The following is a 27,124-nucleotide window of genomic DNA, read 5'->3' as shown; positions in this document are numbered from 1 at the left end:
TAGGTGTGCTCTTCTCCCCATGCCTGGAACAGTGCCTTGCACGTTGTATGTCTTGTTGAGTATTTGTTGAAATACTTGCTGAGTAATAAGTATAGTGTTCTTTAATGGTCATTTGATCATTACAAGGCTTTGAGTAAAATGGGCTTCCCAGCCCCACGGTAAAGAGACTCAGAGAAGTATGTCACCCAAAGTCACAGGTCAATTAAATAACAGGATTGAGGGCAGCCCTAGTGGCTCAGCGGTTTAGTGCTGCCTTCACCCCAGGGCCTGATCCTGGAGACCCGGGATCAGTCCCACATCGGGCTCCCTGCACAGAACCTGCTTCTCCCTCTGCCTGTGTCTCTGCCCCTTTCTGTGTCTCTCATAAATAAATAAAATCTTCAAATAAATAACAGGATTGAGACTGCTATGCAGGTGGCTAACTTTTCCCAATGCGTTCACTCCAGTTATAGGGCTAAGAGTATTTCAAACTAGTTTCCAATTAAGGAAGTGAGGACTCTGGAGGATAGTAGAAACAACCTGCGCAGCTGACTCCAGTTCTTCACCGCAACCATCATGCAGTCGCACAGTGGAATTACAGCCACTGTGCTACTACTCTAAGTGCAAAGAAGATCCAATTACTTGGATCTGCTTGGAAACTTGAATCCCTTTCTGTTTTGGCCTAGGAGGGGGGGGGTCCCCCCTTTTTTTAACAGCTTCTTTGAAGTATTACCTTCTCTCTTTTTTTATTTTTTTTGGTGTGTGTGTATATATATATATATATTTTTTAAAGATTTTTATTTATTTATTCATGAGAGACACAGAGAGAGGCAGAGACACAGGAAGAGGGAGAAGCAGGCTCCATGCACCGGGAGCCCGACGTGGGATTCGATCCCGGGTCTCCAGGATCGCGCCCTGGGCCAAAGGCAGGCGCCAAACCGCTGCACCACCCAGGGATCCCCCCACTTCTCTTGTTTTTTAAAGTGAGCTCCTTTAGGGGAGGCGGGGGAGAGTGGGAGAAAAGTTTGCTCCTTCGAAATAATACGTTTCTCCAGAATCTTTACTTTCGAGTGTCCTGACTTCTACGAGCTTTTTGTTTCGTAGCCTCCACACCCAAGGCGGGGCTTGAACCGGTGACCCGGGGGTCACGGAGCCCAAGCCGCGGCGACCGAGCCGGCCGTGGCCCTCGCGCCGCTCACCTTTCGGGCTCCACCGCTCCGGGCACCTGAGCCCTTCTCCGCCCCGCTCAGCCTGCGGTCGGCGCCCGGGCACGTGTACCCCGCGCGCCCGCCCGCCCCGGGCCCGCCCCGCCCACCGCGAGCCCCGCCCTTCGGCCCCTTTCCAACTTAGGGCCTGCGGATCTCGCCCTTCCTCCCCCCCCCCCCAACATCTCGCGAGAGGTGAGCGCCCCTGGCCGGACGAGAAGAAAGTATCTGCTCCGCTGAGGGGGGAAAGAAGGAGCTAGAGACAGATTGTGGGAACGGACGCGGGCGGGCGGGAGGCGACGGAGCTACCGGCGGGTGAGTTCTCTTAACATTCGCTAGTCCGCGATCTGGCGGAGTCTCGCTTTCAACTCCGGCCACTCGCGGCGTCCCAGGCCGGGGTCTCCCCTCCCAGTCTGTGTTGGACGGGGGCGCTGAGGCGGCGGCCGGGCCCTGTCTGAGGAAGTGGGTGGGGCATGGACTCACGCCGACCAATGGGAGCGGAGGAAGCTACGATTGGCGGCGACGGAGGCTAATGAGAGGTCGCCTTACCTCGCGGAGTGCCGCCCCTCTTGTCTCCCTCCTACCGCCTCCTTCCTCTGGGGGGGGAAGGCGGGGCCAGAGGCCTGAAGTGTGGGGAGAACTTGGGGTAAGTAGCCCCGGGGGGCACAGGGCGTGGCAAGGAGAGGGGAGTTGAATCCTGAGGGAATGGAAGTCCGGCGGAGCCTAATGGGAGGATCCCGGGACGGGGTGCAATGGGAGGAAGGGGAGGGGTCCTAAATTGGTTGAAGACCCAGGCTCATCGGAGAGTGGGGTTAGGGGCTTGGGATCGGAAGAGCCAGGGGCAATAGGCAGGAGGTTAGGGAACCGGAGGCCAAAGCGGGGCGCTGGGTTCGGCCGGAAAGATAGGGGTACATCACTGGAAACGAGAGTCATGGCATTTCGGCCGAATTATGAAAAAGAATAAGGGACATGATTTCAGAGAGAAAGTACGGGTTTGGAGGAGATTCAGCGTGTGAGTTTAGGAAGACTTAGCAGAGGTGGGCTTCCGGGCCAAAAGGCATCCCTTTGGGAAGAGTATAGGGGAGCTCAGGGGGGTAAAGGAGATGTTCGGAGGGGCGACAGCTGATACAGACAGGTCTTTAGCCCCGGAGCAGAAGCAGCCCAGGATACTGATTTGGGGTTTTCGGTGTATATGGCACCTGGTCTGGTGACCAGGCTGCAAGAATAGCGGGGTAGCGGCAGGGGAGGAGAAAACTAGACCACCTTCATCGCTTCTGCCCTCACTGCCGGTCTCGCTCTCTCTTCCTCTTCCTCCACTCCTCTCTTCCTAAACTCAGGGACAGGGGCTTGGGACTTGGGCAGTCCAAGTAGGAGCCCCATTGGGAGTCGTATGTTGCTCCCAGTTGCTTGTTATGTTCTCTGACTGGGGTGTTTACTACCCAGGGCACCTCCTACCCAGATTGCCGCGTTGCTACTTTCCTAACTTTAAGTTTGATTTCCACTTTATAGTGGGTGTTTCAGTGTCTCCGAAGGTTGTGTCATAGTAAGTGTAGGTTTGTGGGGGGTGTGTGTGTGTGTGTGTGTGTGCAGAGTTTTCTGGGCAAGCTCACTTGATTCCTATGTTTTGAAAACTTCGTAGTAGTGTACGTAGTTCTCGTAAAGACATTGGTCTTTACAGGCGTTCTAAGCACAGAAAATAATACTACACTGAAGTTTGTTTTTGTTAAATGCGTGTCTTATCCACGCATTTTTGGAGTTGTTAAAAGGACGGTTGTAGGTATAGTTAGCTTATGTTATATATTTTTTGAATGGTGTAAATAAGATGGACGTATTTCAGGAAAGTGAAAATTTTTCAGTTTCTTCCTTTGTGTCTAAACTCAGAAGCTAAAGATATGTCATAATATCTTAGGGCAAGGGTTGGGGAAATCAAACACAATTTGTACTTAAACATGGAGGATGTGTAAGGTAAGTGGAGACTATTGCGAAATGTAGCATGTCTGTAAGAAAAGCTAAAGAAAAGTTTGGCAGCTATACTAAGTAGTCTTACCAGTTCTTAATTCTCTACAGCAAAGGGACAAGCCTTTGCCCTTTGTTTGATGGTTGTGTTTTATTTAATAATGAATTGAACTAATACAGCCAATTAATTAACAACTTCTTTGCTACAGCATAGATTTGTCTTTTACATCCTTTTTTTACTTTTGAGAAGCAAAATAAGGTCTGAAATGCCGGTAAAACTGTTACATGAAGAGAAACCAGAGTATACAGCTTTCTATTAATCTTTGGTTTTCAGCAACCATTTGAAGTTTTTTTCTCCTGGCTAGAAAGTTGCCCCTACAACACGTTGAGACCAATTAATTACTGACCCTTTCGCATTAATTACTGAATTGGGTTCCAGTATTTCACATTCAGAGCAGTGCTGTTGGACATGCAGACATTTTCACAGTTCGCTTACTTGGCAGCAGAACAAAAAATATGCAGTGAAAGAGCAAAGTCCCTTGTTTAATTCTTCCATCTTCGAATTTGTGATGCCCTTAACTTGGGCACTATTAGATGTAAGATTTTGTTGTTGTTGATCTCATTAGTGTTAACACCGCTCATCTTTAAATGTTTGGATCAAAGGTTACATCCTGTGATAGTTTCAGTGTTGTAATTTTTAAGCATTTTTGTTTACCACGGCTTTTAAATGTTAATGATGCTGCTCCTGTATCTCCTTTCTCTTTCCTCTCCCCACTTCCAGCTCAAAATGAAAATCGTTTTTTTTTTTTCAACCAACTCTTAAGCTAGTACTCTGCCTCAAGTAAAGTCCCTGGCTCTGCCTGAACACAGCTGCTCTGAAGTTCTCACAAGTTATTGTTTTGTACATGTCAAGACTGAGTTTTTCCTAGGCTGCAGGAGGAGGGAGTCAGTGTTACAGCAGCCTCATACACGTCTGATAAGGAGGAGCCTTCTCCTTGCAAGGAAGTTTTAGGTGGAGCGAGTAACATTGCCATGTAGATGTATAACAAAGACAGCTCTCTTCTTGAGACTAGTTGGCAGGCTGGCATATAATTGTCCCTTATCCCTTGATAAAGGTATTAAAGTTAAGGTGCAGATGTTGCTTCTTTCAGGAAAACAAATGCAGCATTCATTTAAAAGGAAAAAGAGCATTAATTTCTTTTGTTGTTGGTTTTTCTGAAAATGGTACTATGATCTTAGAATTTGTGAAAAAGTTTTCCGTCAGGCACCTGGCTGGCTCAGTTGGTGGACCATGTGAGTCTTGATCTTGGGGTCGTGAGTTCAAGCTTCACTTTGGGTGTAGAGAATACTAACAAACATAAATAAACTTAAAAAAAAAAAAAAAGGTCGTCTATCTATTTAGAAACACGCCAAAGAAAACAATTTTTAAGCATCTGGTTTTTGAATGTTGCCTTCCTGCAGGAAGCTTCTTTTGGGATCAGGTATATTCATGAAATGTGAAAATCTATCCTATTTGGAATTCCTGGCAGGTGGGCCTTACCACTTCCTAATGCTGTAAGGAAGACATCCCCACTTCACAGATACCCTATTTCATTATTGGAGGTCTACTTTTAGAACATTCTTTACATTGTGCTGAAGCTCTTTAGTTCTGCTATTTGCAGCTGCAATAAATAAACCTAATTCCTTGTCAACATGGTAGCCCTTCAAGTATTTGATGACAGTTATGTCCAGTTAAGAGAGGCTTCTCTTACTGGGGAAAATATCCCAAGTTATTTCAGCCATTCCTTAAATGACCATTTTTATAAAGTTCAGGCTTCTCATCAAATATAAGTTGCTTGTATTTAGGATTTTTTTTTTTTTTAAGATTTTGTTTATTCATGAGAGACACAGAGAGAGAGAGAGAGAGGGACAGAGACACAGGCAGAGGGAGAAGCAGGCTCCATGCCCAGAACCCAACGTGGGACTCGATCCCGGGACTCCAGGATCACGCCCTGGGCCGAAGGCAGGCACTCAACCGCTGAGCCACCCAGGCGTCCCGTATTTAGGACTTTTTTTTTAAATTTTTTAATTCTTTATTTATGATAGTTACACACACAGAGAGAGAGAGGCAGAGACACAGGCAGAGGGAGAAGCAGGCTCCATGCAGGGAGCCTGATGCAGGGACTCGATCCCAGGACCCCCCAGGCCGAAGGCAGACGGTCAACCACTGAGCCACCTAGGTACCCAGGTATAATAAGTACAAGGGAGACTATGGCCTCTTTTCTACTGCACTCTGTACCTCTATTCTTAAAGCCTAAGATTGCATTAATTTGCACAATTAATGTTTTAAATGTAATTGATGACCTTACATTTATCTTTGTAATTGTCATCTTGTTAATTTGGGTTTATTGTTTAGCTTAATAATTTTTTTTTAAGATTTTATTTATTTATTCATGAGAGACAGAGGCAGAGAGAGGGACAGAGGGAGAAACAGGCTCCATGCAGGGAGCCTGATGTGGGACTCAATCCGGGGTCTCCAGGATCATGCCCTGGGCTAAAGGGGGCATTAAACCGCTGAGCCACCCGGGCTGCCCAAGCTTAATAATGTTATTTGGCCTCTTAGCCATTCCTCCTATCATATCCTCATGTTTGTATCATTGATAGATAAATTTGATAAACAAGACATAAATATGACACCTATGTTTTTGTTTTAGGTCACTGGTAAAAAATATATAAGGGTGAAACAGTGCCTATAACATCAGCACGCTATCATTAGGTTGCTATTAATCCATTAAACAACCTTTTGGGTAAAATTAAATTATGAATCCACCTTCTGTTTAATCATCTAACTTATATTTCCCTTTGAAATATTAAGAGGTATCCTGTTGAAATCTAAATATATTGTCTCTGACCTGCCCCTAAGCTTCTAGGCTAGTGACTTGTTAAGAAATGAAATGAATAGGGGTTCCCTGGGTGGCTCAGCGGTTTGGCGCCTGCCTTTGGCCCAGGGCGTGATCCTGGGGTTCTGGGATCGAGTCCCCCATGGGGCTCCCTGCATGGAGCCTGCTTCTCCCTCTGCCTGTGTCTCTGCCCCTCTCTCTCTTTCTCTGTGTCTGTCATGAATAAATAAAATCTTATAAAAATTTTTTAAAAAAACAAAGTTAGGGCAGCCCCAGTGGCGCAGCAGTTTAGTGCCGCCTGCAGCCCAGGGCCTGATCCTGGAGACCCAGAATCTAGTCCCACGTCAGGCTCCCTGCATGGAGCCTGCTTCTCCCTCTGCCTGTGTCTCTGCCTCTCTCTCTCTCTCTCTCTCTGTCTCTATGAATAAATAAATAAAGTCTTAAAAAAAAAAAAAGAAATGAAGTTAGACATTAATTGCTACCTAGCTATGTCATGCCAGTGTTTATAAATCACTGCATTACTTGCCAATTGTTAAGACATCTATTTAATAATTCCTCTTTTTTTAAAGTATAATTGCCTCCCCCTCTATTTCCAACATTGCTGGTCCTGCTTCCTTTATTTTATTTTTATTTTTATTTTTTTAAAGATTTTATTCATGAGAAACACAGCGAGAGAGGCAGAGACAGGCAGAGGAAGAAGCAGGCTCCCTTCAGGGAGCCTGATGTCGGAATCAATCCCCAAACCCCAGAACCCCAGGATCAGGCCCTGAGCCAAAAGCAGAGCCCAACCACTGGGCCATCCAGGCGTCACATATTTTATTTTTTAAAGATTTTATTTATTGGGATCCCTGGGTGGCTTGGGTTTAGCGCCTGCCTTTGGCCCAGGGCATGATCCTGGAGACCCAGGATCGAGTCCCATGTCAGGTTCCCTGCAGGGAGCCTGCCTCTCCCTCTGCCTGTGTCTCTGCCTCTCTCTCGCTTGCTCTCTCTCTCTCAGTCTCTCATGAATAAATAAAATAAAATAAAAAAAGATTTTATTTATTTATTCACAAGAGACAGGCAGAGACACAGGCAGAGGGAGAAGCAGGCTCCCTGTGGAGAGCTGGTTGTGGGACTTGATCCTGGGGTCCAGGGGTCAAGCCCTGAGCCAAAGGTAGACCACTCAACCAATGAGTCACCAAGGTGCCTTATTTTTTTATTTTTAAAATAATTCTAGAATGATTAACAGTGTTTCTGCATAGTTGCATATTTTATGTCATCATTCTGTTTTGGAAACTTTTAGGAAGATCCATCATTCCCTCAACATTTTGTTACATCTTAAAAAATTAAACTATTGTCCATGTAACAGTTTTATCATAGCCTTCCCATAATATTGACATCTCCAATTTAGGCCTAACTTTTCATTTTCTGTTCGGAGTAAAAACCTTCGCCACCTGTAAGAAAAAATACACCACACCACACACACACACACATACACACACACACGCGCACGCGCACACATACACGCGCGCGCGCACACACACATAATTGTTGTTTATAGTTACAGTTTATTGATGTGGTAGGCTAAGTTTGTCATGCTCTGTGCTATAGGTAAAATTGTGCTAGAAATAAGCCAGAACATCAGAAGATATCCCCAGGGACTTAAGACTGTGTTGGCCGCCAACAATTTTCCTGTGTGTTAATTTTAGACCTGATAGTTGAACTTATGTTTGAGCAATTTTAGCTGATAAATGCATTTTTAAAGCATCTTCCTCTTTTGGGGTTTTAATTTTTACTTTCACTTTTAGAAAATTGCAAATTATGAATGGAAATGTCTGTGTGGAATGAAGTAGCATGCTGTTAGGGACAGAACGCATCTTCTTTTGATAGCTCCTCACCCATCTGAGATTATTTAGTTACGAATTCTCCTGGAAAGCAGAAGGAAGGCCTTGATGACCCCTCAAGGTTCTTTCCATCCCAAACATTCATAAATAGAAACTCAGATAAAAAAACTTACTATTGAGGAATCAGAAAGAAAAATAGACTGTAAAGAAAATGAAATTGAAGTGGTTCTACTGACCCAGTGGGAATAAGTGTCAAGAAACAATTCCTTTGAGAAACAAAACAACACAAAAAACAACAATAAATATTTTGCATTAGGGTCATGTCATGTCTTAAAATATTTCATCATGATATTTTCTCTCCAGAATTTCCCTGATGGATGCTTTGTGTTGAAAGAATGTTTGTTTTTTTTCCCTGTTAAGCCATAGTATTTTGTTTCCTTCCCTTCTCTTGTTTATCCCTTTGTTTAGAAATTTTGTGTGTATGTGTTGGGGGTGGGAGAAAGTGTCTGAATAATATACGTACTGCCGGTATACAATGAAGAAAATTCAGTTTAGTTTTGAAAGTAAATGTATACTACTTGGCTTCCTTAGAGAGGAAGGATGACTGTTATATTTCAGGAAAAATCTTATAAAAAGACAAATTTTTTATCTAGTTTTTAAAACTTTGTAGGCAGACATGTAGGAAAGATTTCCCAAGGCAAATGTGAGTTACGCAGTAATCTTATGAGGGATATAAGAACATTTAATAGGAGAACAAAACTCATTACAAACTCACCACTTTACTTCGTTAGCCTTTTCTCATCTTTTGGTAATTTTAATTTTGAATGTTCTCATAGGCTTGAAACCCGAGTGTGTAAAAAGTTTCTCTTTTTGGGATGCCTGGCTGCCTCAGTCTAGAGCATGTGACTCTTGGTCTTAGGGTTGTGAGTTCGAGCCCTACGTTGTACGTAGAGTTCACCTCAAAAAAAATAGTTTCTCTTTTCTGTTCAATACTGCGTTTATTCTTGGTAAATATCAATTATGAAAGTCTTAACAGGAGCCAAGATTTAGCTTAAAAAGTCACTTTGTGAGCTTGTGGCTTGCGCCTCCGTAGGACAGTGTTGTTCTGCTATTGCCCCACCTTCTCACAAAATCCAACTTGTTTTGAGTGGAATTACCTGTTAATACTTCTTATCTGGTATAGTACTTCTTGCTGACATAGTGGACAAAGGAGATTTATATGCTAAATTGGTCAGATTGTATTTGGGGCTTAAAATTTACCATGCAGTAGAAAAATTACATTTTTTTCAGATTAAAAAATAACAACATAATTATTCTTTCTGAACAGGAATATGCCTGACTATATTATAAAAACAGGATGATTTATTGACTAAAACATATGACTGCTGTAAATGATTTGTGTTGGCACCAAGTTTCTTGCCAGTAATGTTTATTTAAGCTTTATCAAACTTGAGTAACACCATGTTGGTTTTATTTAACATGGTTTTTCTGGTATTTCTGGTAGTAACTTGTCTCCTGTAGCACCATTTTCTTTGTTTTTTTAAGTTTTGGGCAAGCAGTAGTTTGCTGATACTTACACATCTGTGTTGGGGTCTGTTGAAAGTCAGTGAGCATTAGAATACCCCAAATAGATCACTGTGTTGCCAGTGTGTAGACAGTCTTAGAAAATAGATTTTTTTTTTCAATCTGTGAGAATTTCTAAGCATCTCCATGATTGTCATTATGGGATATTGTGGCAATTTCCTAACTGGTACTGAACTCATACTAGAATTTAATTTTTAATTTTATTTATTTATTTATTTATTTTATTTATGATAGTCACAGAGAGAGAGAGAGAGAGAGAGAGGCAGAGACACAGGCAGAGGGAGAAGCAGGCTCCCGACGGGGAGCACCGGGAGCCCGACGTGGGATTCGATCCCGGGTCTCCAGGATCGCGCCCTGGGCCAAAGGCAGGCGCCAAACCGCTGCGCCACCCAGGGATCCTAGAATTTAATATTAAAGTCTATATTGTTTGTTATTGTTTGTAGTCTATTTAAATTAAAAGAAATTTGGGCAGCCTGGGTGGCTCAGTGGTTTAGCACTGCCTTCAGCCCAGGGTGTTGTCCTGGAGACCAGGGATCGAGTCCCGCATCGGGGTCCCTGCATGGAGCCTGCTTCTCCCTCTGTCTGGGTCTCTGCCTCTCTCTTTCTCTGTCTCTCATGAATAAATAAAATCTTAAAAAAAAAATTAAAGGAAATTAAGTCCATGAAGATCTTAAATTTATCCTTAAAGATTAGTGTTTTGGGATTGATTGCTATTGATGTATTGTTTTAGGGATGATACTTTTTATCTGAAGATGAGTAGGAAAAAACCCAAAACACAGCATTAGATTTTTGACTGCCTACCAGTTTCCAGGAATTCTTCAACTTCTAAAATGCATATTGAGACCAAACATAGGTATAATGTTCCCTAGTTATTTCTAATTTGGCTTCCTGCTGTCATTTTAGCAAGTTGTTGCTTCTTTGTTTTTGCTTTATTAACCTTTCTGAGGCTAGCTTAAAATAGTTCCTTGAATCCTCCAAAAGCCTAGAGAGACTTAAGTTCTAGTCAAGTAGTTGCCTATATGAAGCTGCTCCCAGATAGGCTCCAAGCTTTGGCCATGTGTTGCCTAACTTATGATTCAGCCTAATTCTCACTCCCATCTGTTTTCAGTCATTTGCTACAAAACTATTTGGTCTATTTAAGCTGGCTCCTTTTTATGAAACCTGTCCTTGCATGTCAGAGCTCAAAATCCAGAAATTAATTTTAACTTTCTCTTTGATCAATTCAGGGTACCCTACTGTTTATTTCTTAAAGCAGTGAGTCTCAGACTACATATGGTCTCAGTACCTACCCCTTTATACTCTTCATAATTGGTTGGGACTTGTCCAAAGGGCTTTGGTTTGTCTTGCTTATATCTATTGATATTGAGCATTTTAGAAATTAAAATGGAGAAATTGAAAAAATATTTACTTTAAAATAACAACATAAAAACTTATAGTGTCAAAAAATTTAGGGGAGGGCTTCAAACCTCTTTAATGTCTGGCTTAATAGAAAACAGCTGGATTCTCATATCTGTTTCTGCATTTAGTCTGTTAAAATAGGTTGTTTTGGTTGAAGTATATGAAGATAACCTGGGCTCACACAAATACTAATAGGAAAAGGAGAGATTTTTTTGGTAAGATTTATTTATTTGAGGTGGGGGAGGGGCAGATGGAAGGACTCTTCAAGCAGACTCCCCGCTGAGCATGGTGTTGGACACAGGACTTGATCCCCAACCCAGGAGATCATAACCTGAGCTGAAATCAAGAGTCCGATGCTCAACTGACTGAGGCACCTAGGAAAAGGAAAGATTCTTTTTAGATAGTTGTTGATTGATAGAAAGATAGATAGATAGATAGGTAGATCGATCGATCTTCTTTGATACTATACCAGAATCCAAAATGTGATAGTTTCTTAAAGGTTAGCTATTGTGTAGAATCTGAAACCATATCTGTGGTATCTTGGCCTATCTCGCCGTTTATTTTTTAATTTTTAAAAAAGATTTGTTTATTTATTTTTAAGATTTTATTTACTTATTTATAAGAGACAAGACAGAGAGGCAGAGACAGGAGAAGGAGGCTCCATGCAAGGAGCCCAATATGGGACTCGATCCTGGGACTCCGGGATCACGCCCTGAGCCAAAGGCAGACGCTCAACCACTGAGCCGCCCAGGTGTCCTTGTGTTGCCCTTTAAATAGATCTTTTATCCATGTATGACTTGAATACCCATGAACCCTCTAAAGGGGTCTTAGAGATCTGTGGAGATCCCTGGAGCCTATTTTGAGAACTGCTGTTTTATAGTACCAAACTGGAAAAATTCAGCTGTTTACTATATGGAAGAACATAAGCTCTCCAACCATTTTAGTGCCTCTCAAAGGCTGGGTTACTAACCATTTGCATCAGAATTACCCTGGGTGTTTTTTAAAGTGTAGATTCTTGGGGCCCAAAGCCAAGAAAATCCAGGAATCTGTATTTTTCATGGTGCCCAGGTGAATATGCAAAAGATGACAGTTACCAAGCCAGCTTAATTAAACTTATTTTAAGAAAACCTAATTTCTTGGGCACCTGACCAGCTCAGTCAGAAGAGCGTATTACTCTTGAGTTGTAGTTTGCACCCCATGATGGGTGTAGAGAGGACATAAATTTTTTTTTTAAAGATTTTATTTATTTATTCATAGAGACAGAGAGAGAGAGGCAGAGACACAGGCAGAGGGAGAAGCAGGCATCATACAGAGAGCCTGATGTGGGGACTCGATCCAGGGTCTCCAGGATCATGCCCTGGGCTGCAGGCGGCGCTAAACCGCTGCACCACTGGGGCTGCCCGAGAAGACATAAATTTAAATAAAAGGGGGGGGGCACCTGGATGGCTCAGTTGGTTAAATGTCCGACTCTTGATCATAGTTCAGGTCTTGATATTACAGTCGTGAGTTCGAGCCCTGCATTGAGCTCCACGCTGGGTGTGGAGCCTACTTAAAAAAAACAAACCTAATTTTTAAAATTTATATTAAAAAAAGGAATTAGTACTCAAATAGTCACATTATAAAAGCTCTTATTAATGATTAACATGTACACTTTGACATTTGTCATAATTGGGATCTTCTAATTAACCATGTATTTTATTTAATAATAGTTATTCATAGATACCAGAAGTTTGCAAACTAAAAGTTTTCATAAATACCAGGATTTGCAGGCATAAGGTCTGTTTGTAACTACTCAACTCTGCCATTGTAGCACCTAAGAAGCCATAGACAACATGCAAAGGATAAGCATGGCTGTATGCCCATAACACTTTGTTTTTTTTTTAGGTTTTATTTATTCATGAGAGACAGAGAAAGAGAGAGGCAGAGACACAGGCAAAGAGAGAAGCAGGCTCCCTGCGGGGAGCCCAATGTGGGACTCGATCCCTGGACCTGGGATCATGACCTGAGCCAAAGGCTGAGCCACCCAGGCACTGCCCCCCCATAAAACTTTTTTATGGACACGAAAATTTGAACTTCATATCATTTTTATGTGTCATGAAATATTCTTTTGTTTTTTTTCAACCACTTAAAAATGTAGAAACCATTCTTAGCTCGTGGGCCATATAAAAACAGGTGGCAGGCTGAATTTGACCCACCGACCAAAGTTTGTCAGTCCTTGAAATACACTATAACTGGATTGTGAATTTAAAGATTATTATAATAAACGTACTTAAAACTATGAACATTATTTAGTTTTCCTAGACAAAAATAATGCTCCAAGACTTTGTAGTCCCTCCAATTCATATTTCTGGACATTTATTTGTATAGTAAACATATAAGAAACATTGTGTGTAAATTTTTGGAAATACCACAATTCAGTTGGAAGTAGTTATATAATATGTAGATTACTATACAACTTTCAGGAGTTCTAAAAAGATGTGCTCTCCATTTTTATATCTTCTTTGAGGCATGTGAGAATAGGTAACTAGGATTCAAGCCAGCCTCAACCTTTTGACTCATCTGTTGTCTGTCTTTTTTTTTTTTTTTTTTATGATAGTCACACAGAGAGAGAGAGAGAGGCAGAGACATGGGCAGAGGGAGAAGCAGGCTCCATGCACCGGGAGCCCAACGTGGGATATGATCCCGGGTCTCCAGGATCGTGCCCTGGGCCAAAGGCAGGCGCCAAACTGCTGTGCCACCCAGGGATCCCTGTTTTTTTTGTTTTTTTTTTTATAACTTTCTACCTCAGTTTTCCAGTCTGTTAGCAAAATGCTTTACAAAAACCCTGATATAAAACAGTAAGGCAAGTTAGTTTAAGATTATAGTGATATATGTGCTTTCTGTATAATCCCTCTGGGGCAGCTGGTTTACCTACTAGTGAAATAATATATGCTAAACTGTTTTATGCTAAATAATACAGTGGAAAACAAACCCAGAATTTATGAACAGAAATTTCAATTCCTAAATAATCTACTACCTAGTAAAACTTGAGTTTGCTTTGTTTTCTGAGGTTCATATAATGTGCATTATAGTCTCACAGTTCATATGTTTATTGGCATCTTTTCCTTAAATCAATTTTCTAAATGTAATGCAAATCACAGCAACACTGAGTATCCAGTGGAGAATAAAATGTTGAGACTGCTGTGGTAGAGATCTTTGGTGTTTGTACCCTTTGCTTAGCAGCAGCTAAATTATCTTAGAGTCTGAAACTTGGTATCCAAAGTTATATTCTTGGAAGAGAACTGTTTGTATATAATTTCTTTCTTTTTAATATCATAAAGGAATGGAGCCCATAGAGCTCTGTTTGGGTGCCTGTCTAAATTTTTTACCTTGTTTATAGCTGCGCTGAAAGGCATTTAGTACCTGCTAAGCTTGGTTTCAGTTCTCTTTATTCTCTTTGTGATGAATGGCTGGGACAATTTCTAAGTGTTTAATATAAGTAATACTCACTGGGGAACATTCACAGGATTCTGAAAATGGGTCCTTGAAGGTAACAAAGGAGGAACTATCTTGAATTGCTTGATTACCCTGTGTATCGATATGTTTAAGTTTCCACCTTGTCTATTTCTATATGAAGCTGTTAGTTTATAATTTTAGAAAGATTTTTTTTGGTAGTCCATTTTGAACTTGTTGGTTCTGTCACTTTGTAGTAGAGATGAACAACCTTGTATGATTTGTAAATATATTGTTCAGTGCTTTATTTTATTTTATTTTTTTAAGATTTTATTTATTTATTCATGAGAGAGAGAGGCGTAGAGACACAGGCAGAGGGAGAAGCAGGCTCCACGCAGGGAGCCCTACGTGGGACTCGATCCCAGGCCTCCAGGATCATGCCTCAGGGGCTGAAGGTAGCGCTAAACTGCTGAGCCACCTGGGCTGCCCTCTTCAGTGCTTTAGAATAGTCTAGCAGATGTGAGCCCTTTTTTAAAACTCATAGACATTTTTTTGAGTCATGCAGATCATTTTTTATTAGATTACATTATATTATTTTTTATTTTTTAAAAGAAATCTCTGATCATTATAGACTTGAAAATGCTGAAGGTACAAAGAAGAAAACAAAATCACCTGGAATACCATTACCCAGAGATAACCATTATTAACATTTGATGCTAATTCCCTTATCTTTTTTCTATGCTTATTACTTTTTTTTTTCTTTTCAGTACGTTCCATGCCCACGTTGGGCTTGAATTAGGACCCCGAGATCAAGAGTCATAGAGTTGCATGTTCTACTGACCGCCAGCCCGGCGCCCCTGTTTTGTACATATGCAGTTTTATATCCTGCTTTATTCCCTACAGAATGTATAGCATTTTATAGGTCATTAAATAGCTTTCAGAAACATTATTTTTAACAACTTAAACAATAGTCTATTATAAGGCAGTATCTTATATTGATCCATTCTTCCTAAACATTTAATTCCTGTTCTTTTTTCCTAGTTGTTATAAATATGACTATGATGAACATTTTAATATATAAGTATATAAGTGGTCATGTTTTGGGCTTTAACCTCAGAATAAAGTCCTGAAGAAAGAATGATTATTCAAAGGATACAAAACATTTTAAGACACTTAATATAAATATTGCCAGGAGCACCTGAGTGGCTCAGTTGATTAAGGGTCTGCTTTTGGCTCAGGTCATGATCCCAGAGTCCTGGGATTGAGTCCCACATCAGGCTCCTTGCTCAACAAAGAGCCTGCTTCTCCCTCTCCCTCTGCCTGCCTTTCCCCCTACATGTGCACGCTCTCTATCTCTTTCTCTCTGTCAAATAAATAAATAATTTTATTTATTTTATATTTTCTAAAGATTTTATTTATTTTAATAAATAATTTTAAAGTAAATAAGTAAATATATATTTCCACCTTGCTTTCCAGAAAGATTATTCCAATATGTACTCCCAAAAATCTTTTTTTTTTAAAAGATTTTTTATTTATTTATTCATGAGAGATACAGAGAGAGAGAGAGAAGCAGAGACACAGGTAGAGGGAGAAGCAGGCTCCATGCAGGGAGCCCGATGTAGGATTCGATCCCGGGACTCCAGGATCATGCCCCGGGCCAAAGGCAGACACTAAACCGCTGAGCCACCCAGGGATCCCCCTCCCAAAAATCTTATATGAAGGTATAAGAATTTCTGCTACATTCTTTTTTTTTTTTTTTTAAGATTTTATTTATTCATGAGAGGCAGAGACATAGGCAGAGGGAGAAGTGGGCTTCTCGCAGGGAACCCGATGTGGGACTTGATCCTGGACCCCGGGATCACACTCCGAGCCGAAGACAGATACTCAACCTCTGAGCTACCCAGGCGTCTCTGCAGTCTTTTTTTAATGTTCTTTTTTTTTTTTTTAAGATTTTTTTTTTTCATTTTCTTTTTTAAGTAGGCTCCACACCCAGTGTGGGGTTTGAACTCCAACCCGGAGATCAAGAGTCACCTGCTCTACCTACAGAGCCAGGCAGGCATCCTCTGCTGCTTTATTTATTTATTTATTTATTTATTCATTCATTCATTCATTCATTCATGAGCGACATTGAGAGAGAGAGAGAGAGAGAGGCAGAGACACAGGCAGAGGGAGAAGCAGGCTCCATGCAGGGAGCCCGATGTGGGACTCGATCCTGGGTCCAGGATCACACCCTGAGCTGAAGGTAGCGCTAATACACTGAGCCACCCGGGCTGCCCTGCTGCATTCTTTTATATGTTCAAATATATCTTGGGACGCCTGGGTGGCTCAGCGGTTGAGCGTCTGCCTTAGGCTCAGGGCATGATCCCAGAGTCCTGGGATCGAGTCCCGCATCAGGCTCCCTGCAGGGAGCCTGCTTCTTCCTCCTCCTGTGTCTCTGCCTCTCTCTCTGCGTGTCTCTCATGAATAAATAAATAAAATCGTTAAAAAAAAATATGTCAAACATGTTTAGCTCTAAATACATAAATACCTGGATAGCAGTTGTTTTGTGGACCCAGCAACTTTCTGAAAAAACTGGAATATAAGTGTAGAATTTCAGCAGTTTACTTGAATATTGGCTTCACATTAAATTAATAAGTATTTACTGAAAATCAACTGTGTTATGAGAGGAAACAAAGGCTTCTAGAAGTTTTAACCTAGATCTCTGTATCCTACCCCATTCCCTATTTAGTCACAGATAATACAGCCATTTCCCTTTTATTCATGAAACTAAAGTAGTCTGCTCCTAACCAGTACACATCACCGTTTCATTTCTTTCATAGCGGTTATCTGCTATTCATCTAAAATTATTTTGTTTACTTGGAGTGTAAGTAAGCATTGTAAGTGTAGAGACGGTATCTGTCTCATTCATTGTTAAATTTTGGGGCCTAGAGTGTGGGATAGGCAATGAATAAAGTATTCAGTGAATTGATGAAGTTTTAAAAGATTATTTATTTATTTATTCGTGAGAGACTCACGGGGGGCGGGGTGGCGCGGAGACACAGGCAGAGGGAGAAGCAGGCTCCATGCAGGGAGCTGGACATGGGACTCTATCACAGGACCCCGGGGTCACACCCTGAGCCAAAAGTGGAGCTAAACCGCTGAGCCACGGGGGCTGCCCGAATTGATGAATTTTAAGGGTTTTTTGTTGTTGGTTTTTTCTTAGGTAGGCCTCATGTGCAGCATGGAGCTCAAGGTGGGGCTTGAACCCATAACCTTGATATCAAGACCTGAGCTGAGACCAGATGCTTAATTGATTGAGCCACCTGGGTGCCCCAGTGAATTGATGAATTTTAAAACTGACTATATTTACTTACTATATTTACTTTTTGACCCACAAAGTAAATTTCAGACTTTGTTCTTGTCAGATATATATTTTTTAAGATTTTATTTAGTTATTCATGAGAGACACAGAGAGAGAGAGAAATGCAGAGACACAGGCCGAGGGAGAAGCAGGTTCCATGCAGGGAGCCCGAGGTGGGACTCGATCCGGCGTCTCCAGGATCACGCCCTGATCCGAAGGCGGCACTAAACCGCTGAGCCACCCAGGCTGCCCCGTTGTCAGATCTTTTACCAAGACTTTTAACCCCTCTTTTTTGTGTTCATGCCTATATTCTGGAATTGTCTAGCAAAGGAATTTGATAAATGAACATAAAGAATAAGAAATATCAAGGTATCTAATATGTACACTGATCAATCTCTGACTAATTGAACTTGTAAAGTAAGCCATTCTTACCACTTACCTGGCATTTCTCATGCCAGATGACAAAGATTCTTTGATCAAACTTTAGGCAGGTTCCTGAACCTTCTTTTAGACCTATCTGTGTACTTTCTTGTAAGGTCCAGCTTTAGCAAGAATCCCCACCATTGATATCACCTTCATATCTGATCAGGTTCTTCATCTTTGACCATCTTCCAGGTTATATCTGATCATCCTGGCGGGTCTTTAGCAAGAATCTTGTTAGGTTAGTTTAAGTCAGAAACCCCCTTCTCCTGATGTTTCAAACTCAGTAATTTTCCACCCATTAACCCCCACCATGGTCCTTGGCTATAAATTTCCACTTACCCATGATATATTCAGAATTGAGCCCAGTTCTATACTGAGGTTTCTTTTCCCCTATTGCAATAGTTCTGACTGGCAACTGTTTTTTACTTTAACTAATTCCTAGCTCTAGTTTTTCTTTGACACAGATGAGTGAAAAAAATTTTTTTTTCTTTTGCAAAGAATTATTATCTTTTTATTTTTATGTCTGCTTTGCCTGGCATTAAGTTCTTGGTAATGTTTTTTTGAATAAATGAATGATAGCTAGTCTGAACCCCTTCTAGATTTTCATGAATCTTTGATATTAATGGTACATATGCTTTTCTCATTTTCTGTACTTAGCAGTATCTGGTTTTTGTTATTAGGAGCCTAAGAACAGGCCTTTGGGTATGTTTGTACCTGGCTTTTATTCCTTACTAAAGTTGGGCCATTTTATGAACAGCAATTGGTTACCAAAGAAATAATCACACTACCACTGGGTCCAGAGAACTGACTTTGTAGTCCTCAGTGACAGACTAATATAACACTAATATAATATAATCACAAAACAAGAATATTATTTCAACAAAGTCCTGTAGCATATTTTCAACTAGGAGGTAAACTACAAGGGCTAGAGCAGACATAACATAAGGACCTGGTAGGATTCCTTCCTTTTACCTTGGTTCTGTTATTTGAGGCTAAATTTTCTGTTTTCTACCTAGTTACAGGAGAAAAAGGATGCTTGCTGGCTGAGGAGTAGGGCAGCACTGGCGTAGGAAGTGATTAAATAAACTCTGGAATGGTTTCCCTCCAACCACAAAATTCAAAATTTAACTTGGTGTTCTTGGTTTTGTACAATCATATCACGATAAATGGCTTCCAAGTTCTATTATTTTATTCCAAATTCTATTCTATTCTTTCTCATTCTGTTAAAAAAAGAAGAAAAAAAGATAAATATGCATATACACACACAGATAATCTGTTTTCTTATTTGCACATTGACCATTTTAGGATATACTTCTGGCCCTGACAAAACTATTTAACGTAGGTTTTATGAAATTATCCCAGTTATTAAAAATCAGTCTCTATATCTTGGATTTTCTTTACTTCTCTTCCAGCATTCAGATAACTTTCTCTCATCTGAGTAAATAGTAATTTTTATCATTTATGCATTATGGTGACTCAGTACATGAGCCTTTTCCTTTGCAGACTTGGCTTCTAAGACAGCCTTTTTCTGAATCTTTGTTTTCTTGTTTTAAGATCTCCTCTGGGAAAAAAAAAAAAAAAGATCTCTGAAAGCATCTCACTTCTCCTGGAAATGTCTCTTAATTTGTGTATCCTTTGCCTGTCATTTATTGGTTAGTTCTATAAAATGCTTGAGTTTCATCCTAGGGAATAGATAGATCGAGGAGCAGACAACAGACGTGAGTGTCATGCCCAGACACGTGATCTATTTGTCAAGTTGTACAGTTACAAATGGGCTGTGAGTTAAATTCTGGTGAATGGGAGCATCTATATTCAAGATTTCACCTTTGTCTCAGTCTGTTTTTACTACAGAAATGTGGTGTTTTTTGTTTTGAGAAGGCATCATTTTGACCTATCTCATTAGAGATTTGTTTTAAGTATCAAATAGAAATAAGCAATGGCATTTCTTATGTGTAGCAATTGATGCAGCACACTGGGAATTTTATTTTATTTTTTTTTTAATTTTTATTTATTTATGATAGTCACACACACAGAGAGAGAGGCAGAGACATAGGCAGAGGGAGAAGCAGGCTCCATGCACCGGGAGCCTGACGTGGGATTCGATCCCGGGTCTCCAGGATCGCACCCTGGGCCAAAGGCAGGCGCCAAACCGCTGCGCCACCCAGGGATCCCCACACTGGGAATTTTAAAAGATGTAAGCTGGATTTTTTTTTTAAGTGGGAGAACAGATCATTATTGTTGTTATGTATTCTTTAAAAAGACAAGTCACTTTAAAGTAAAAAGCAAGAATGCTGGAAACGAAAAGGAGCAAGAGACTGAGGAATGATTTCAGAATAATTGTGGGTATTTAAGAAAGAGGGCCTTTTTCCTCCCATTGTGATCCTCCTTTTGGTGAAAATGGCAAAACAAAAAGCCAGTAACGTGGGAAGGAAGCAGGAAATCCTAGTTAGTGATTGTTAGAGTGTTTCAGAGCCCTGAAAATGCTTCTGATACATTTAATACTTTTCCCCCAACTTGGTTTTGCCTTTTGTTTTCTTTTAGCAAATCATGATTTTTATTTCTATTTCCTAGTAAGGATGCAGTTAAATAAAACTTGGAAGCCATTTATCGTGATATGATTGTACAAAACCAAGAAAACCAAGTTAAATTTTGAATTTTGTGGTTGGAGGGAAACCATTCCAGAGTTTATTTAATCACTTCCTACGCCAGTGCTGCCCTACTCCTCAGCCAGCAAGCACCCTTTTTCTCCTATAACTAGAATTTAGCCTCAAATAACAGAACCAAGGTAAAAGGAAGGAATCCTACCAGGTCCTTATGTTATGTCTGCTCTAGCCCTTGTAGTTTACCTCCTGGTTAAAAATATGCTACAGGACCTTGTTGAAATAAAATTCTCATTTCATGATTATATTAGGAAAGCAGAGTTTGGGACTAGGAAATAAAATTATCTCCAGCACAGCAGTTAGGAATTTTTCCAGAGATGAATTGCTTTCCAGAAATGTTCTGAATTTTCAGTCATAATGGCTGTGGTCTTTGCATTTATTTACTGTTATTTACTTTATATTTATTTTTTGCACTATGTCATAGTTCCAGAAAGTGCTAAAAATCATCATGTATTTAAAACAAACAAACCAGAAAACCCCCGTGTCCTGGGGCTGTGTGAAGAAGAATAAAGCTCTCATTTTCCCAGTACCCAATCATCAGCTTCAGCTGGCTTCTCCTAGGAACAGAATTTATTGAAGCAATTTATCCTGGCTAAATGTGATATAAATCTGTGTACACCTATGTACATACAGGCTCTCTTCCATTACAGCAATGCTGCAGCATCAGTTTCCTTCATAGTTAAACCCTGTTCTTAGCACTGAAAGATGACTAAGAAGCCCCTTCTACTTTATGGAACACCCACAGTTTTAAACACTGATTAGTTGTAGAATTACTGATCACACAGAGTACGAGAAATACTGGTTTCCAACCCCAGAGTGAGTCTGAAGAGAGTAGGAAAGATGTTACCTAGCTACCCTCTGAGTTTTCTTGTTTTTTTTGTTTTTGTTTTCTGTTTTTTTTTAAACCCTCTGAGTTTTAAGCATGGTTTTCTGATTACCAAATTCAGTCTAGTACTTTAACATTTTATTTTAATGCAGACCTGAGTGAAGTTAACCTGACATTTTGCTTTATCTCCAAGATAAAAATTTGAATTTGATTACAGTTCTGAAGTTGTTTCTAGGCATATTCGAATTATGATTCTTCCTCTTTCATCTTCCCATGTTAGTACTCTTTTATACACCTTTCTTTCTTGTAGAAAGTTGTTTGAAAATATTCTTTAGGAGTTTATTCCATGAGGACTATCTTTGTGCCCCACCCCCAACCCTGTTTCTCTTTTAGGAATATTTTTACTGTGATTTGCATTTCTCATCCTTATCCATCTCTACCTCTGTTTTTTTTCTTAGTTGGAAAGTGAGAAATTTCCCCAACACATTCATACTGGAATTATTGTTCTTTGACAAAGAATTTCGATCAACATTTCAAGAGTTTAGCTTCAATAATTAAAAAACAACAACAGTATAAGCCCTGTTAAATTCTTCAGAGAAATAGAGAGGATGGATGGTGATGCCTTTTAGTGCCATTTCTTTTATCCCCTGCAGCAGCACACATCTGTTGGCTGCAACAGAGCAGCCCAAGAACTCTGGCCGAGAGCAGCACAAACAGCCGGAACATATTCACCCAGTAAACCCCCAAAGAGTCGACATTTGTTTTATTGCTGCTTTTAAAAACCTAGCCATAAATAGAATTAGAGGGGGAAGGGCACCGATATTTCTCCATTTGCCACAGACGATTGGTGGGGGGAGAAGGAGGCTCCCAGTGGGGAGAGAAGGTTTTTATTTTTATTTTTTTATTAATGAAAATCATTTCCCGTGTAGCCCAATAGGATGGGTGCTTTGTTTTCTTTGGCAATAATCTGGGATAAACGGCCCTTGCCAACAGTCTCGTAGTTTATACACCAGGGAGTCAGATTATAGCCCTGTAAAATGGAGCACCCCTCCTATAATCCCTTAATTAATTAAATGACAAATTTTGGTCTTCTCTAGTTCAGAAATATGGCTTCCGCATCGAATGTTCAGTGGATTTATTGACATAGGGAACTGCACTGATTGTAATTCAGCAGACTAGAGGAGCATGTTATATACTGTAGCAGAAAGAGGGAAAATCTAGCAAAAGGTTTGAAATTCCTTAACTATTTAGGTCTCAGTTTTTCTAATTAAAAGTTTCAGTTGAGGCACAATAGATCATATGCCACCTGTCTAATGGGTCTCCCCAAAGTAGCCTGTGTTTATAGCTTTGATAGACAGCATTCTTGGAACACCTGTTTCTAGGCTTGATATTTTTGAAGCACTTTTTTTTTTTTAAACTCCAGCGTATTTAACATAACTTTTCCCCCTGCCTCCCCCTCCTCAGCTCCGCTCTGCTATATGAAATATGGGAGACGACAGACCGTTTGTGTGCAATGCCCCGGGCTGTGGACAGGTACGTTTACAATATACTTTATTGTGAATGTCTCGTTGTGAATCAAAGTGGCTGTTTTATCACTAAGGCAAAGAGTTTAAAGCCGGTATTTTACGTGATCACTGGAGGTAATCAGATCAGAGGATTTGCAGTGTGTAAATCCATGTTATGAGGAAGTGTAGGCACTCTACCGTAATGAAATCTGCCTTGCTCTCTTTCATATTGTTATTCTACTGGTGTTTGTTTCCCAACACAAAGTGTTGAGGAATACATGTTGCTCTCTCCTCCTTTCTAAAGCTATCCATCTAAATATAAAACAAGTTTAGAAATATCTTTTCCTCAACCTTTGTGGATATAAAAGTCTGCTTAACATATTTAGAGTAGGCAGCTGAGAATGTACCCTGTGCATCATGAACCCCAATTTGCTGGAGTCTAATGGATATTTTTAAATAAGAAAAAAAAGTTTCTTTGGACCAATTTATTGTTGGTAGCTAAGGCAGATATCTTGTCTAAGTAGGAAATACAAATCCGACTTAGAACCTGAGATCTCACAGCAATATAGAAAGTACAAGATTCTCAGCCATCTTCCCTCTCTGATGCCATGAAATGCCTTGTTCTGTGTGTCAGCTGCCATATTATTATTTGCATATGTGTACATTATGTGTCAGATATTTTTTATTGTATGCTTTTTTAATCAAGTAATTTTGTTGAAACTGCCTTTTTATCCCCCTTCCCCCAATTTTGCACCTTCTTAACTCTTTTTCCTAGACCCTCCTCTACTGCCATGTTCCACAAAGGATGAAGAAAGGAATACAAAGGAAGTTTTATCAGCCTTCATGAATTGGTTTTATGGAACCTGAAGGGTTGAATTTCTGTTCAGTTAGGAATATGCCATGTGACTCCCCAGTGACACTTACTGGTAGTATGTGAGATTGCAGACTAGTTCTATTAAACATTGTAAATACTTCCGTAGAAAGAATAAAGTTAAGTTCCAGAGATTTCCTAAGAATTGGAATTTGAGAGGTCAATGAGATGAGGGTAGTGACAAGAGAGAGGCAGAAGGAGGATTCCAAGTTCCAGTAAAAGCTGAAAAATTCAGAAAAGACTAAAAAAGCCAATGCATTCTGAAGTATTCAACATCATAGGGTATATTTCCTTCCTTGTCAGAGTTTTCAACTTTATTGTTGACTTTATGTTTTCCCCAACATGATTCGTATTTTATTCTTTTACAATAGAAGCTACTTGGGAAATTAGGTTAACTTTGTTTTTGTTTCACTTTTCAGACAGCTGTATTAGAATACATAACCAAACCTGATCCCTCTAAATTTTTGTATGTGGATTTGTTGATAATAGTATTTACTGTGATTTCCATCACTGATACATGGGACCCCTTTCACTTACCTCCCTTTAAAAGATGACATTATTGGGGGATCCCTGAGTGGCTCAGTGGTTTAGCGCCTGCCTTCAGCCCAGGACATGATCCTAGAGACCCAAGTAGGATCAAGTCCTACATCCGGCTCCCTGTGTGGAGCCTGCTTCTCCCTCTGCCTCTCCCTCTCTCTCTGTGTCTCTCATGAATAGATAAACAAAATCTTTTTAAAAAAATAAAATAAAAGACTGCATTATTGGTGAAAAGATTTATTTTTCTCATACTTAAATTTATTTTTCTTATTGTTTAAGCTTCTCACTGCCCCTCTTCTATGTTTTATGCTTAAAACCACTTAGACAAGGACTTAAAGAAACTAGAAAGGATTTTAAAAGTAAAGGAATACACTGGAAAAGCATCTCTTAAGCTCCCAAGGAAGAAAGGTATAAATAGGTTTCTTCGGACCGACTCATCAGAAAAGAGTAGTTTTCACTGAAATTTGTGAGATCCAGAGGGTTTTGTATTTGTTTCTTTTTGTTTTGCATTTTTGGGACTAGAGGTGGTAAAAATACTAGGGACTTTTTACTTTGGTTCCTTTTGTATTGTGGATACTGTTTATCATAAGCCTTTTCCTTCCCCTACTTCTTCCTCTCATTTCTGAATTGTTTGCTGGTATTTTGGTTGTTAAGATTCATTATAACCTCTAGTGTAAGTCCTGAAGACTTTCCCCCCCCCCCTCAGTGGATATAGAACTAAGAGAGGTTGCTACCTTCTTTTGGATTCAAGTTACTTGTTTCATAGAAAAGGATAGAAAGCTATAGTTTAAGGCTTTGAGCATGATCTATCCCTTTACCTCCTTTGTATGTCAGAACTTTATGGTTGGGCAAAATTGTAGTTCTTTAGTTATATAATCTCTTAACAAGTTTCTCCCAATATCTAGTAACAATTAACTCTCAAGTAGGATCTCTGCAAGATTTACTTTACTGTGATGGCTTTCTATTATATGAAATAGTGGAAATCTGGCAGAGAAGATAAATTTGGGAAAGCGAACTACCCTTGGCTTGTCATCCAGCTTCCTTATATCCCTTGAAAATGGTTTCATCCAGGAGCCACTTGAGGCCTTCAAGCTATTTATAATCCACTGTCATTGATTCAAATTTTTTATTCCAGAAATGGTAGAATAATTAAAAAAAAAAAAAAAAGGACTGTGTAAATCCCAGGAGTGGTAATAAGAACCATGATCACTTTTATAAGACATGGTTTAGAACTTACTGCCATAGAACCCTCAAAAATTAGTGGTTTCTACCACTTAGAGGAAGAAGGAATGAAAGCAAATTATAATTCAAGAGACTGATCCTTAAAAAAACCAACCAACAAAAATTGTAGGAATCTTACGTTCGATATCTGTTCTCTGCCCAGACTTTACCCTGTGTACCCCCTAAACTCAGAAATCAACTTATGCCTTAATATTAAGGGAAGGTGAAAGGAAAATTCACCTAAAATAGACTAGTGGATTATGCTCTCCACCATATAATCAAAACCACCGGGCTTTCAATGGATACGTAAACATGTTTTGGTTGCTAGGTCTTTAATGGCTGTTATTTTTGGATTCTGTTCATGATCCACTTCCCAACAGTAAGTCTGATGTGACACAGCTGAATTCTAAATATGCTGCATGCACTTTTTTAAAAGAAAGATGGCTGCTGAAGGTTGTATTCTCTGCATTCTTATCTGAAAAGACAGATGATAGGGTGTTTTGAGCCCTTTCATCCCTATTCTCCTGTTGAGAACCTGTTTCTCTTGAGGCCTCATCACTCTCATGAAGAGGAACTTAGGGAAAGCAATATTCATGCTAATACCTCTCAATGGAATGTGGTAGCAGGAATAGTTAATAGAGCTGCCTCCAGAGAATGGATTAGTGTTGTTAAGGCAACAGTACCCCAGATACCTCGTGGCAAAGGTTTGGGTTGAATTTGAGTGGTTTGGGTTTTTGAAATGTTTATAAGATAACATCTAATTAAAACCATTGTGACTGTAAAATGGCTTTTCTTCTGTGTTATAGTAGAAGTATAGTTTGGTGCTGAATTTAGGTAGTCTTTTAAGTTTTTGATGCTTTGGGAACAGTTTTACTCAAAGGATCATAAGTTATTCTATTGTATGTGGAAGAAAGAAAAACTACAGTTGACTCTTGAACAATGCAGAGGTTAGCACCTGGGGGAGTTAAAAATCTGCATATAATTTTGACCCCTCAAAAACTTAATTACTAATAGTCTACTGTTGACCTGAAACCTTATCAGTTAACATGAACAATTGATTAACCCACATTTTGTATGTTATATGCACTATATACTATATTCTCAGAATGGAGTAAGCCAGAGAAAAGAAAATGTTAAGAAAATTCTAAGGAAGAGAAAAAAATCCACATATAGGTGGACCTGTGCAGTTCAAACCTGTGTTGTTCAAAGGTCAACTGTACTGTGTTTCTGACAGTAATCTTGAATTTATAAATGTAGTTAGACAACTTACCCTTTGGATGCTTTTTTTCCCAGTTTTTATTACTAGGAGTCAACAAATTCCATATTCCTATACCACCCTCTTGGGAATATGACACTGTTTTGCAGTACAGATTATGCAGATTATAAGTAGTCCTTCCGGTTACCATAACGGAGTCTTTGCATAGAAGCTGATCATATAAGCTTATTACTTAGAATGTCTTATTTCTTTAAGAACGGGAACACATT

At 40.0% G+C, this 27,124-nt stretch overlaps 1 protein-coding gene across 4 annotated transcripts in view; it reads left to right on the top strand.

Moving 5' to 3' along the window:
* Positions 1-1,379: 1,379 nt before the first annotated feature.
* The window catches only part of LOC121480333 (cyclic AMP-dependent transcription factor ATF-7), a 95,303-nt gene continuing 69,558 nt past the window's right edge, over positions 1,380-27,124 (top strand). The window contains exons 1-2 of one of the 4 annotated variants that reach the window (XM_041736808.1): positions 1,380-1,499; positions 22,970-23,038. In XM_041736808.1, coding sequence (XP_041592742.1) covers positions 22,991-23,038 — 48 coding nt within the window. In that variant the 5' untranslated portion in view covers positions 1,380-1,499; positions 22,970-22,990. The other 3 variants (XM_041736809.1, XM_041736810.1, XM_041736812.1) reach the window with 3 other exon arrangements.

This window comes from Vulpes lagopus, chromosome 21 (assembly GCF_018345385.1).
Source record: "Vulpes lagopus strain Blue_001 chromosome 21, ASM1834538v1, whole genome shotgun sequence".
Classification (NCBI taxonomy): Eukaryota; Metazoa; Chordata; class Mammalia; order Carnivora; family Canidae; genus Vulpes; species Vulpes lagopus.
This window is presented reverse-complemented; position numbering and strand designations above follow the sequence as displayed.